The 14,809-nt window shown below is 39.7% G+C and overlaps 1 protein-coding gene across 11 annotated transcripts in view; it reads left to right on the top strand.

Annotated features, from left to right (window-relative positions):
- The window catches only part of LOC121281982 (Krueppel-like factor 8), a 192,994-nt gene that overhangs the window by 60,460 nt on the left and 117,725 nt on the right, over positions 1–14,809 (top strand). For 10 of the 11 annotated variants that reach the window (XM_041195283.1, XM_041195282.1, XM_041195286.1 and 7 more), the window contains one exon: positions 3,248–3,349. In XM_041195283.1, coding sequence (XP_041051217.1) covers positions 3,248–3,349 — 102 coding nt within the window. Of the gene's footprint in view, positions 1–2,980; positions 3,094–3,247; positions 3,350–14,809 lie in introns of those variants that run through there. The other variant, XM_041195288.1, reaches the window with a different exon arrangement.

Raw genomic sequence — 14,809 nt, 5'->3', positions numbered from 1 at the left:
TATTGTTCAGAAGATTGCGCTCAATCTGATATTTATATAATCCTATACCTACCCTCCCTCGAGCTCAGAAGTTTTGAGGTCTTTTGAAGTTTTCCAGATGGCAAGGGATGGTGGGTGGGAGGCGGGGAGTGCAAGGGCTGATCAGGCGGTCTTCTCTGCCGTGGTTGGTGTTAATCTGCTTGAGAGTTGTTGCAGTCTACACACTCTTCAGGGCGAGTGGTGAGTAATCCATCACACACTTGTCTTGAGCCTTGTTTGGTGGAGAGGCTTGGAGGAAACAGGAGGTTGAACTATTCATTGCAGAGTGCCCAGTCTCTGCTCTGCTTTTGTAGTCATGCTGCTGATGTGACTGGTTCAGTTAAGACCCTGGTTAATGGTGACCAATAGGATAATGATGGTGGGGTATTCAATAATAGTGGCGCCAATGAAGGTCAGGGATCAGTGATTTAAAGGCCAAGAAACATGAATCATTTAGTAAGTACTGAAACACGGGCATCTTGTATTTAGCTTCCCATATTAGGTGTGTACAGAACCTTAACTATATATACAAAATGACAAAGTGGGTTGAGAGGAACTGATTACATCAGACTCGAATGAGATTATTTACTGATGTCTCCGGGCTTAGGTGGAGAAAGATGGATTTGTTACGATTGCAGCATTAATCAATAGTTATCTTCAAATAACTACTTTCAATTACATTTTTTTTCCATTTCACTTTACTGTTCATTCAGAAATTAATTTTGGGTACATTGCTCGTTCAGTAAAAAGTTACTTATGAATGAATAATAACAATAATAAGCAAGAAAATTACCTTATTACAGAGGCCTAACTTGAAATAAAATATGTATCAAAAACAGTCCCAATGCAATAAAATAACTTCTTCATGAGTCTTGCCCTGAGTGCATTTACTCATTCATGAATCAAATTCCTGTTAAAAGTCCTTTATAGAGAATTGCACATGTTCAGGTACCGATTTGCCCTGCGTCTGAGGGATTGTAGCCTTTTCCCTGAATGCATCCAACAATAATGTTAGACAAGGGCTAATTCTCATTGTTCATGACGCTCTTTATTTTCTTAAAGAGCAGATTTCATCAAGAAAGATCTGTTCATCAAATACCCTTCCTACCTGGTTCGATAATCTGTACCCTTAAAGAGTCTACTTTCCTAAGACAACAGTACCAGGAGAGATATCCAAAAAGGATAGCACTCTCAACATCAACTGTGTAGTAGAGTTTCATGATTGTGGGATCTGCTCGAAAGGATTTTAATTTTCTGAGGTATAATTGTCTATGCTCCTTGACCACCACATTTATATACTGATTCCTCCAATTCAAATTATCATCTACTTTCAAATAGTTATGAACTACAAGCATTTGAGTGTCAATGCCCACATCATGAGTCTTCACAGGAGCAATATTATCAACTGGCGTTTTCCTAAAATCTATAACTAGTTCATTAATCTTGTTTTCATTCAGTTTAAGAGAATTGTTATTGTGCCGTTTAACAAACTTCTCCATCAAGTTCCTATACTTTACTTTGTTATTCCTTACGAGACCCACAAGTACAGTATCATCAGCATACTCAGGATCGTTATGTTGTTGTGCTCTGATCAACAATATTGTAAGATCAATTGCAGCAAGATTCAAGTAACCTTGGCCTGTAATTTGGATTTTGAGAAGCAACCCTGTAGTAAGGCTTAAGAGGGGAAGTACTTGAATATTCAGCCATACATGATAGCTCTACATTTTGTGCTGGGTTAGCTGATCTTGACACAAATTCCAGAAAAATGTATGTAGTTGGCTTGTATGATAGGGAGGGAGAGAAAACCAGTGAGGAGGGGGGAAATCGTAAGGGGGAAAAACCTGCCAGATTTGTGCTCTTATTTTGTGCAGCAGACAAATGAGTTCTATGCCTACTATGGTACCATAATTTGTTGTAGGCCAGAATAGGAGAGTTTGACTTCTGGACTGGTTTAGTGCCCATATTTTAATATTTACAGCTGTGCCATATACAAACCTCAGTACCGGAGTCCATTCAGCCCATTGTACTCTTGTGGTGCTAGTGTATCCAGCCCAAAACAAATAACTTGGACACCAATGTGATTAGAACATCCATTCTGATCTGGAATGAGGCAAGGTGCTGTTGTGCCACACAGTCTTTACTGAGCACATGCCTCCAGGTCAACATCTGATGTGCCCTTAAGGATTCAAATTGAGACTGCCACTGCTAAATAATGAGTTATCCTGTTAGCAGCCTGGACTATGAGATTGCAATGTGGAGAAAATAAATCTTCAGCATAGCAAGAGTTAAATTTCAGAAACTGTGCTTCAGAATGTCCTTATCTTTATCTCCCAGTGTCATCATTATTTGATAACTGATTAGACTATGTAAATTACCAGAACAATTTGCCTAGTCCTTCCTATGTGTGTACTTGCATATATATGTACTGTACATATGTTGGAAAGGGAAGGATCTATGTATTTCAAAATTGTACAATTATTTATGTATTTTACATAGAGTATAAATGAAGCCATTTGTGCTGTTAGTGATGCAGCTACACTTGTGCTGCTAAATGTACAATACATAAATGCCAAGTCAGGTGAGTTTTCTGATTTTGTTCCACCAACAGTAAATGTCCTGAGAAACGTGTGTTAACCAAAATAATCACAGCAAATAGTTTTTCACACTTCCTACTGTTAGATTTTTAAAACTGGGGACTGCATTTCTTTCTTTTTTGGAAAAGGAGTGGGGTGGGGTAGTGAGGTGGGGTGGCGTGTGGGTCATGCCATCTATTCATCCCTTATTGTCTGTGAATAACATTGCTTGAGGGAATGAGGCCTCTCTTTATTTCCGCTCTGTTGGATCACCAGTGTTCTGTTTGCACAGGGCAGGGAGGCAGCTCTTCCCAGCAATCTGCGTAACAGCTGGACCTCTTCTGCCCTGGAGTAGTAAATTAGCAGCCTACACTCCACCCTAGAAGAGGGTGGAGCCAGTAAACCTCCAGCAGTCGACACCTTGAGATTGGAAGCTGTTTTTAAAAAAATCAAAATGGGCGGTGTGTCAGTCTATGTGCTGTGTTCTTAACAGGAAAAGGTATTCTGCTTGATTTTCTTTTTATCCTTTTAACTTACTAGCTTTGTCTTCTGCCTGGGTGGAAGAAACTGTTTGTGGTTGAGTGTTCAGGGAATAAAACTGTTCTGATGGCCTGCTTTTCTTCCCACCCCTCCCCCACTCTCCCTCTCTGCAGAGCTCTGTAGGCACTGGGGATGTGGAGTACAGCAGTATGCTAATGCTTGAAGGAATGCCAGCTATAAGAATCAAAACGGAGCCGCCGGAACCTGGGCAAGAGGTAAGACCAACTCTCCAGACACTTCACTAATTACTTCCAGACCTCAGGAATGTCAGGAACAAAGTACCATAGTCTGAAGAAGGAAGAAAAATATTTCTGTGTTGGGGTTTAATCTAATTTCTTTTAGTCTTAAAAGGCAATGTCTAATGTCATCTTTTGTTTCATAGATATTTTGGTCTGTTTATCTTTTTTTTAAAAAAGGACCTCCAATACAAATTACATTTCATTTAGTTGCATTTTTGACAAAGTGCCTACATTATTTTTGAAGTAAATCATTATTAAGCTTCTGTCTCTCTGATTTTTTCCATGTTTACAAATCATCTGAAATGTTTATTTTCTTGATTTTTAGTAATTCTTTTTCTTACTTACAAATGTGACAAGGGTGGGAGCAGGGATGGGGAGAGAGGAAATAGACCATGAGGACAACTTTCAGTGTTACTGAATTAGGAAGTTGAATGATTAACCCTTTTATCGGTCCCACTGACATGCTTCCAGATCCGCGTTCACTAATAAATGTGTTAATTGTTTTTATCATTTACTGTGATCAGAGTCTTTGTTTCAGGTTTTTTTTAACTCAGCATTTTTAAATACAATTTACGTATATAAGAATTATTATTTCTCTTACTGCATTTTAGATGAACAAAAGACTGTGTTTAAAACAAAAACTAAAAAATACCTGGAAAAACTCAGCAGCGGACCCTGTTTCCCCTGAAGATGCCAGCTACAACCTCTCTCTGTTTTTTTTCTCTCTGGTAGAGTTTCCATGTCACCAGAAACATAAACGTTATTGAAAGGAAACGTAGCAGATTATTTTTTAAGTGAATAATTTAGGATTCTCCTAATATTCAAGTCTTCAGGATAGATATCAAAGGATGGTTACAGCACAGAAAAAGGCCATTCGGTCCATCGTGATCATGCTGGCTATCTGCATGGGCAACTGAGCTAGCCCCATTGCCCAGGCCTTTCCCCGTAACCCTGATTTTTTTTTTCTTCTTCAGGATAGAACCTTTCTGATTTATCTCTGATGTTACAGCTAAGATTTTTGTCTGGTTTGTTTTCAAAGTAAAAATATTCAGGGACTGTACAACTAGTTGCTTTCTTGTTAAACTATTGGCTGCCTTTCTATGAAAAATCTGAACCTGAAAAAGCAGAAGGATTCTCAGCTGATTTTATTTAGTGTAGCTACATTTGGTGTTGGTGCCTTTTGCTGGCAGCAGGGGATATGGGAAAGAGAATTAGTTGGAGTTCACAGTCTTGAGTTCTATCCAGAGAAGCCTGATGGAAAGTGTAGCTGCATGGACATTGGTTAAGCACAGAGCAAGCTGGTTCTGTGATGCCTTCATGTTGAATAACCCACCAGCATCTGTGTCTAGGCTGGCACCTGAAGAATTGCCACTTGGGTGAGGCAGCAAAGGGTTGCCTGAACCCATGGAACCACATCCAACTCGCATCAACCAATGGCATGTTAGATCTAAATATATTTGTATTTATATTCCAATGTCTCAATTAATGGACTTGTTTCTAGGTTCAGATTTACTATCCTAATCCTTGTTGTGGCTAAATACTAAGATGATTACTTTGTGTTTTTTATGTTTTCTACTCCTCCAGTATGTGTCTGCTGTATCGATCTACCACAAAATGCTTTTATTGCTGCAAAATGTACAGTTGTTTGATGTGTTACAGATAAAGTTTGCTCTTCACCTCTATTTACTTTTAGCTTTGCAACATTAATATAAATCTTTGCATTATATTCAGAGCTGTCTTTTGACTAAATTTGACGGGACCATCACGCTATGTCGCAGCTTTGGAACAATTCAAAGTTTTCCATGTCCTAGAGTAAATTTGGGGTGAACTCCTCATCTAAGTTCAAAAATGAACAGATCATAGACAAGCTGTCATACCTCACAGAGGTAGTGGCGGGATTGAGAGAGAGTGTGATGAAGCAGAGCTCTGTGGCTTTGGATGATGGGAAGCATTTAGATTTAAAAAAATAGAAGAGGGCTGAGGATAGATCTATCTTTGTAAGCGTAGGGGAGGGGGCGGTGGTTGAAGGTAGCAGTTCAGGTTGATAAAGCAGCTAATAAAGCATACAGGATCCTGGGCTTTATAAATACAAAAGCAAAAAGGCTATGGCGAACCTTTGAAATACACTGGCTCAGCCTCAACTGGAATATTGTGACAATTCTGAGCACCACACTTTAGGAATTGAAGGCATTAGAGAGAGTGAGTGTGTAGAAACCCTCTGGAGTTAAAAATGTGGAGCTGGGAAGAGAAACTATTGGAGCGATTCTCTGACTGTGACTGGATTGACAAGTGTGGAACTAGGCAGTGCGTTTGGCCGGACAGTGGAGCTGAAGGATTGGAATAGTATGTGTTACAAACCATGCCAAAGGGCTGAGAGAGGGATTTTTTGCTGTGGGAGGAGGAGCAAAATTTCGAACCGATGAAATGAAAGGAGGCTTGACTACCCCTCCTGAGCTTTTCTCTTTTGTCTCCTCCCATTCCCGTTATGTAAAGTGAAGAGATAAGAAAATGGGAGATAAAAGTAATGGGCTCAGGTCTAAGCAGCAACCCAAATGTTTTCATTCAGCACTAATTTGAAATATCTATTTAGTACTGGAAAATAGTCTTATCCGTAACATGCTATTGTCAACCTGTGGGACATTGCCTTTAGTTTTCCCATATTTCATTCATAGGATTGTACATAAAAATACTTAAAGGTTAAAACAGGGAAATGTGACCCTTGGCCCAACCAGTCAACGTTTACTCTCTGGGATGAACATATAGGCCCAATAGTCAGAAATGGTTGTTTGGCATGGAAGAGAGGCAACTTGTCTTACTTGTGACATGAGAATCTCCTCTGGTGTGGTGTTTTTCCAGTGCTTAATGCAGTTATATGTAACAACTATAGAGTACTGGCTATTTTATTAATGGGACATTAATGATCTTTTATGTATTGTAAGAACAATCTGGAATCCTAATATTAATTTGGAATGAAAGCAGACTGCCAGTGATGGTGTTCTGCACTGTTAGTTACATCCCATCTCCATTGTATTTTTTACATTTTTTATTGGATACTTAAATACATTTGCACATATTTTATGTTGCAATTGTAAGTCAAGTGTAAATTTAGCTGTATATGAAGCCAATGTAAATTTTGATTGTGTGCTACTTATGAGAGGAGTTGCATTGATATGCTTAGGCCACCTTCATGAGTGTACTTGCCGTGGGAACATGCTAGTCAGTGGTTAAAGCAGCTTACTTGGCTTTGGTTTCTAAATGTTAAGTTACAAAATAGGGAAGGAGGCCTTGTGTACTGGAGGGCTTGTCAGTTGGGATTGTTGCCTTTCATGGCCAATCAATGGATTGAGTGAGTCTCAAAGAATGGGTTCTAGACTGGTTGGTTTCTTCCCAGTTTCAGGCAATGGCTGAACATCATTCATTACAATTGACATTTGACCATTTTTCAGCCACATGTTACATAGTTGGGGGTGACTACTTCACCATGGCGGGAGATTGATGCATCTTCATGCAGGTAGTAATGAGTTTTATGCTGGCCTGCATGTTGTGGACACCAACAGCAGGGTTTCAATCCCTGTACCGGCTGTGGTGGTTCATGGAAGCCTGCCTTTTTGCTGTGTCCCATGCTCGATGTGTAGTGGTGTCCCTCAAGCTATATAACCAATTGTCTCTCTCTAATGGAGAGAGATGTCTATGGTCCTTCATGAAATACAGCTAATTACTATTTGTGGTGGACCTTCTATTCCAGTTAGAAAGTCTTGCAAATAATGGGCACGGTTGTCAAAGATTATAAACTGGTTGTGATCCTTGTGATCTTCTGGAGTATTACCCAGGTATAGAGATATGACAAAGGTATGTGTAGAAAGGCGTACTTCTGGCACAGCTCCTCCAAAAATCATGTGGCATGGAGTTGGTGTAAGTCCTGGAACTTGCAAATGTGACCATAGTACATTTTGCTGTAGTTGGTTGTCTTAGAGATCTGAGATCACAACTAACTGCAGCAAAATCTGCAATAGTCACATTTGTCATATCTCTATACCTGAATACCTCTGAGTTCATAATTCTTGCCACTTCTCCTCTCATAAGAAATGGACTAAGTCTCTTCCCAGGGATTTCCACTTGCTTTCAACGCCATCATTAGTCAAGGAAGCATGCGTAGCACTTACTGGGGAACTACGTCTGCAGGAGTTGTTAGAAATTGGAGAAGAAGATCCGAAGGGATTGACTTCCTCCTGAAGTCTGTAGAGTATCACCAGGTTCTGGAAGTATCATTTCATTTGAAGGTAGTGGTATTAATCATAAATGGTGCTTTTGTTAATAAACTAATGAAGGCCATAATCTGACTCTCCTGGAGAAGCTGGTCTAATGTGGTGATTCTTTCTTCATACTATGCTCTTGAGCCCACCTGAAGTGAATTCCCTTGGGAGCTCCCCATTGTATCAGCTTGAGAAAGAGTTCATAGAATTGATGAGATGCTGAAGGAATTAAGGACTCCAGGCTGTGAGGGTTGCAATGGTGATGGAGTGCTTCTGACTCCCTATTGATATTGCTTTTACTGAGTCAGGTCCATGAATGCAATGAAGAGTTCTTGGTGTTGTTCGCGACTATTTTGCTTGAATTTGTCTGGCAACAAAGACCATGTTGGATGTTCCTCTGGAAGATCTATAGCCACATTGTGTCCCTGGGAGGATTTCCTCACTCAAAGGAAGTAAGCGATTCAGGAGATTGTGTGTTAGGATTTTACTTGCTATGGACAAGAGGAAAGTAACTCAATAGTTTCCACAGTGTGATTTATCTCCCTTCTTGAAAATAGTTACAATTGCCACATTTCTCAAGTTGGGGGGTGGTGTTTTTTTTTCCCCCAAACCTGTAGGATAAGTGCATGGATTGTAATATGGATGAAAAACGACAAAGCTTGTGGCCCCAATGGTATTCCAGCGGAGGTCCTCAAAGCTGCTGGACCTTTGCTCAAATCAATACTCCATACACTCATCCTATGGATTTGAGAGGAAAAAGAATTCTGCCCCCGACTTCAGGAACTGTTGTAATTATTTTCAAGAGTGGAGATAAATCATACTGTGTAAGCTGTTGAGGTATTTCTGTCTCATCCATAGCAAGTAAAATCCCAACGTGCATTCTCCTGAATTTCCTCTTTATTGTAATTGAGGAAATCCTTCCAGATTGAAAGTGTGGCTTTAGCCTTTCCAGCAGAATCTCCAACATGGCTTTTGTTGCCAGACAAATTCAAGGAAAATGCCAAGATCAACACCAAGAACTTTTCACTGCATTCAGCAACTTAACCAGATTATTTGACTCGTGAGACTCTGTGGATTGCACTCCAATGATTTGGATGTCCAAGAAACTTCTTCACGATCCTGCAGTTGCTTCATGATGATATGATTACAACTGCCTTGAGTGGGAGATCTGAAACAGTTCTCTTCAAAATCTGGTCCAGAGTCAGCCAAAGCTTGTGGTAGCGCTCATACTATTTACAATCTACCCGATGGTGGCTATTCACCTCATCAAAGATCAACCGCCCTCTGGTGTCAGTATTAAATACCATTTAAATAGAAAACTCTTCAACCTCAGCTGCCTCTGTGCCAAAACTAAACTGACCAACATTACTCTCCATAACCAGCAATTTGCAATGACTGTGGTGTCACTGCCCCAACTCTGCACCAGCTTTCAAGCTACTCTTGATCTCTTCAATTCTGCATACAAGAAACTTGGTTTGTCCTTGAATGTCGTCAAAACACAAGTCATATCAAACCATACCTGGTCAGCTGCATATTCCACCTCCAAAACATGTTGAAAGAGAGACTCTGAAATATGTTGAGCACTTCCCAAAACTTGGCAGCCAACTCCCTCAAAAGATCACCATTGATGAGGAGGTCCAACACCAGATCAGGTACACCAGGTCAGCCTTCTATAAACCACGACTGTGAGTGTTTGACAACAAAGACCTTTGCAAGTCAATGAAAGTCCTAGTGTACAGAGCAGTTGTCGCCACCACATTCCTGTAATGCAGTGAGACCTGGACTGTGTATTAGCAACATATAAGAGCACTAGAGAAATTCCGTCTGTAACTTCTCCACCGCATCCTTTGGTCCAGTGGGAGGACCATCAGGCAAATGCTAACGTCCTTTTGAAGGCAGTTCCATGAGCATTCAGGCAAAACTTGGCAAAATCCAACTATGTTGGACTGGGCATTGCATCTGGATGGCTGAAAAGCGTCTTCTCCACCAGATTCTGCTTTCTCAACTCTCAAATGGCTAATGTTGCAGGGGATCGTAAAGAAAATGCTTTAAAGACACTCTGAAGCCCTCCTTGAAGTGCAACAGCATTGACATTAATGACAGGGAGGAGCTGGCTACCAGTTATTCAGAATGGCGACAAACTGCGCATCAAGTTGCATCAGGCTTTTGAGTCCCAACAGCTTGATGTTGAGGTAGAGCAGCGGCAGAGAAAGAAAGAAAAGGAAGCAAATCCTGCACTCCAGATCACACTACCTCGTGGGGCGTCCTGCCCCATGTGCCCAAAGATCTGTGGGTCAAGGATTGGCCCGTTCAGTCACATGAAGACCTATGGCAGAAACTCGCAACCTTCAGCAGACCTCCTTGAATTGAGGGATAGCCAGCAGTAGTATTGTTTTAAAGGATATGGAAGCTTTGACTTCCATTCTGAGCCATGGGGACTTGGGGCCAGCTTATTCTCACTTGGGTCTGGACTGCCCAAGCCTAATGTCTGAATTTTGGGGGCTGGAGGTATTTGAGTCATGTTCATGGCCTCAAGTATACGTAGTACTGCATTGCATATATGCAAAAGCTATTAAGCTAGCTCGAGTGAAATTATCCACATCTATTAGTATGCATTATACACGGAGCATCCCTAAGAAAACCTGATCAAGAATCCCTCCAAAATCAAACAGTTGATTTTGATCCTTTCTATTAACAGAAAGTAGGTATGTATAGGTCTGCAGAATTCATTCTGGTCAAATTAATGGAGTTAAAGATTGGCAGGCAAAACTGAGCTACCTTTAAATCATAAATGGTTTGGACACTGTCAAGGTACATTCCCACGAAGGGGGAAAGGTAACGCAGCCAAAGCCAGAGCTCTTTGGATGACAGAAGAGATGGGAGGTAAGATGAAACAGAGAAAGGGTACATATGACAGATGTCAGGTTGATAATACAAGAGAGAACAAAGCTGAAAATAAAAAAGTAATATGACAAAAGCAAAGAGGGAATATGCGAAGAGACTGGCAGTAACATAAAAGGAAATCCAGAAGTCTTCTACAGGCATATAAACAGTAAAATGGTGGTAAAAAGAAGAGTGGAGCCCACCAGGGATCAAAAAGTGGATTTATGCTTGGATGCAGAGAGCATGCCTGAGGTTCTAAATGAGTGCTTTGCAATTGTCTTTACCAAGGAAGAAGATGCTGCCAAAGTCGTAGTGGAAGAGGAGGTAATTGAGACACCAAAAATGGATAAAGAGGAGATATTATAAAGGCTGGCTGTACTTAAATTGATAAGTCGCCAGAACTGGAAGGGGTGTATCTGGGGAAGCTGAGGGAAGCAAAGGTGGAAGTTGTAGAAGAACTGACCATATTCTTCCAATAGATACAGGGGTAATGCCAGAGGACTGGCGAATTGCAAATATCACACCCTTTTTCATTAAAATGTGACCAGCAACTACAGGCCAGTCAGTTTAACCTTGATGTTGGGAAAGCTTTTAGAAATAATAATCCTGGACAAAATTTAAGTTAGTTGGACAATAAAGGCAATTCTTGTTTAACTAACTTGATTGACTTTTATGATAAAGTAACAGGGAGGGTTGAGGGTAATGCGGTTGGTGCGGTCAGTATGGACTTCCAGAAAAATGTGCCACACAACAAGCACGTCATTAAAGTTAGAGCCCATAGAATAAAAGGAACAATAGCACCTGGACCTCCAAGTCTCTTTGGCCTGCAACTGTTTCTAACTTCTCACCATTTAGAAAGTGCCCTGTCCTATCTCTTTTTAGGTCCAAAGTGGATGACCTCACACTTGCCTACATTGACACAGTTTTGCTCATTCACTTAATCTATCAGTATCTCACTGTAAATTTATGCCTCTATCTATGCTGCTAACAACACAGCCTATCTTTGTGTAATCAGCAAATTTGGATATATGGCTTTCTATGCTATCATCTAAGTTGCTGATAAAAACAGTGAATAGCTGAGGCTCGAGAAAATCCTTGCAGGACACCACTGGTCACATCCTGCCAATTAGAGTACTTGTCCATTATTCCTACACTTTCCCTTGCTGCTTAGCCAATTTCCTACTGCCTTCAATTCCATGAACTTCAAGTTTAGCTAACAGTCTCTTATGGGACTTTATCAAAAGCCTTTTGGAAATTTATGTAACCTCCATAGAAATTCCGCTGTCCAATACCTTAGTCAGTACTTCAAAAATTGCAATGAGGCCGATTAGGCATGACTTACACTTTACAAATCCATGATCGCTCTCTGATCAGCTGACAATTCTCAAGGTGTTCAGTCGTCATATTCATTGTTTGATTTTTTTGGTGACTGTCTTATGTTCATGGTCTCTAGTTTTGCCCTTTCCGACAAGTGGAAACATTCTTTCGGTGTCTACTCTATCAAAACCTTTCTTAATTTTAAAGACCTCTATTTGGTTACCCCTCAGCCATTTCTTATCAAGAGAACAGACCTGTCATAGTCATTCTTTCCAGATCCTCTCAGTCATGGCATCATCCATGTAGATCTTTTTTGCATCCTCCCAGTGTCTCTTTATCTTTTTTTATAAAATAGTGACCAGAACTGCACGCAGTACTCCAAATATAGTTTAACCAAGCTTCGGTACAAGCCATGTTATTGAATGGTGAAACAGGCTTGTTGGGCCATATTGCCTAATTCTGCTCCTATTCTTATTTTTGAAGTAATATGTGACCTCATTATTTTTCTTACCAAAAGATAACACCTAATTTGCCAATTATGTGCCCATTCTTCAAGGCTATTAATACCTACTTAATCCCATTCACATTACCTTTTTAATTTTTTTCCCCAAATATGTTCACATTTCCTTTCAGAAAGCTGTTATGAACTCAGCTGCCGCAACACTGCCCCAGGATCTTGATGGGGCATTCCATATTTTAACACACCTGTTCTAGAAAAAAATTTAACCTCTTGGCTTTTTGGGTCATAATCTTAAATTTACACCCAATAGTTACTTACTAACTGGGTAAGTAATTTTTCCCAATTTACTTTATTGTAGTCCTTCATAAGTTTGAACATGTTTATTAGACCGCCTCTTAACCTTGTTTAATATAAAAGACCGGTTTCTTTAATTTTTCCTGCTGACTGGTTCTCCTAGTATCAGAATAGATATTATAGCATAGAATGCGAGCATTTGGCCCATTGGGCCTGTGCTATCTGTTGAAAGAGCTATTCTATTAGCTCTGCATCCTTGGTGTTATTTTCGTGAATCTATTCTGTCTCTTTGACTCCTATTCTAAAGTAAGGTACCCAAAACTGGATGTAATTTCTAACCCTAAAAGCAGAAGCTGCTTGAAATACTTCTCAATTTCTAACCTAAGATTTAGTACTGTTTCTTTTCAATTGTACTCTATTACTAGATGTTAAATTTTGAGTCTCATTTTTTAGTACAGCTTTTTTGTGAAGATGTCCTTTTTTAAAAAAAAACTGGAAAATGTTATAGTCAAACTGATTTATGATAATGGAGATAAGTAAGATCTTCCTTTATCGAAATGCAGCCTTCAGACACTTGAAACAGTGTCTAGTCAAATAGTTTCTTTGACTAGTGATTCGTTGTTAATATAATAATTGTTAGAAATCATGTACTGTAAATAGTAAGTATTTTTGTTCCAGCTGACTCTAAAATATTTTTCTTCTGTGTACTTTCTCAATAGCAATATAAAATACCTCAAATCATGAAATGCTTAACTGTGGCAATGAATGAAATCTGAAACCAATATTGTTACTTTTTTCAGTGCAATGTGCACATCAGTTACAGGAAGTCCTTAATGTTTTATAACTATTGGAAAGCTCCTCATTGGCGATCATGTTTAGGCTTGTGTATGAAGAATGGTAAGTTGGAGGGCTGCTGACATCTGTAGAACCATAACTGGCCATTAGTTAATGCATTCAGGAGAGTCGGGAGAAAAACATCCCTGACTTCAGGACCTGCCAGCCAGACTATTGAATTAAAATAGATTACAACTTCTTAGTGTTTTCCAAAATTCACCTTATTCTGTATTTAATATGAACAATATTTCATATATCTGTGCTCAATTCCTGTCTGCAGAGCTTTAGTTCTGTTGCCACCGATGCTCATAATAAATTCCTGTGCCCACCTTTATAATGGAAGTTGCCTGTGTGAATTTGACACTGTGTAATTATACCTTTCTGTACTGTAGTGCCTCATTTTCATGTTTCCCAGATCCTGACCTAAACTACAGAGAAATTTCTATGCTCCAAACAATTCTGCTTCTGAAATTTGTTTGCTATTTAACAATAGCAATAACAATAAAAAATCAAATTGAAGTATTATATAAAAAATACAGACAGAATATATGAATAAAATGGAGACTGAATTCCATATGCTTGCCTTAGTCCAATTATCACTTACCCTCTAACCTTGTTCCACCTGAATTCTACACTTGGCTTTTACTCACCGTGTCAGTGCCGCAGAGGAAGTCAATCAGAATATTTTTAAAATCCTCATGAGTTCTTATTTGACATGCTCTTTCTGGTAGTAGTGATGTGAGATTGTAGTTAAATGGACAATTAAATAATGCAGCCTTCCTATCCCTTGCAAATGCAGTTTATTACCCATCCTCTGGCTTAGGCCATAGTTAAATGTCGCTAATGCTTATAAATAATCATTCTCTTGCTGAACTTGTTATGAGGGAAATTATTTAAATTTGATTTTTTTTCCTTTGAGATGTGAGGGAGGGTAAAGCACATTGCTACTGATTCCAGATACTGTTTAGATTTCCAAGTAAACTGGGAGTTTGTTGCACTGTACCAGTAAAAGGCAACTGGATTTTGCTCTGGAAAACTATTCAAAGTAAACAAATAGATGAGTTTTTGACAATTTAGTCAAAACAGGTTAGGGCAGAAGCAGGAAACTAGGTTGGTGAGCTGTGATGCTGAGCGTAAGTTCTGTGCTTCAGTTGGAGTTGATGCTTTCTGTTGATTAATAATGCCCCTTTGCATTTGTAACTTAAAACAAGTGGATGGTGCAACTTGATCAGCTCTGGCCAGGGACTGCAACAGATCTTCAAACAGGAAGGGGAGGGCTGGGATTGTTAGATCAGTTCTTCGGATCTTCGTAGATTTGAAGTAGTGAGTTCAGTATTCAAGAAGTGTCCCCCCTGCCTGCCCCCACCACCTCCCAGCCCCCCCATCATTCCCAAG

The sequence above is a fragment of the Carcharodon carcharias genome, chromosome 9 (assembly GCF_017639515.1).
Source record: "Carcharodon carcharias isolate sCarCar2 chromosome 9, sCarCar2.pri, whole genome shotgun sequence".
Classification (NCBI taxonomy): Eukaryota; Metazoa; Chordata; class Chondrichthyes; order Lamniformes; family Lamnidae; genus Carcharodon; species Carcharodon carcharias.
The sequence above is the reverse complement of the archived record's forward strand: the minus strand, read 5'-3'. Positions and strand labels throughout refer to the sequence as shown.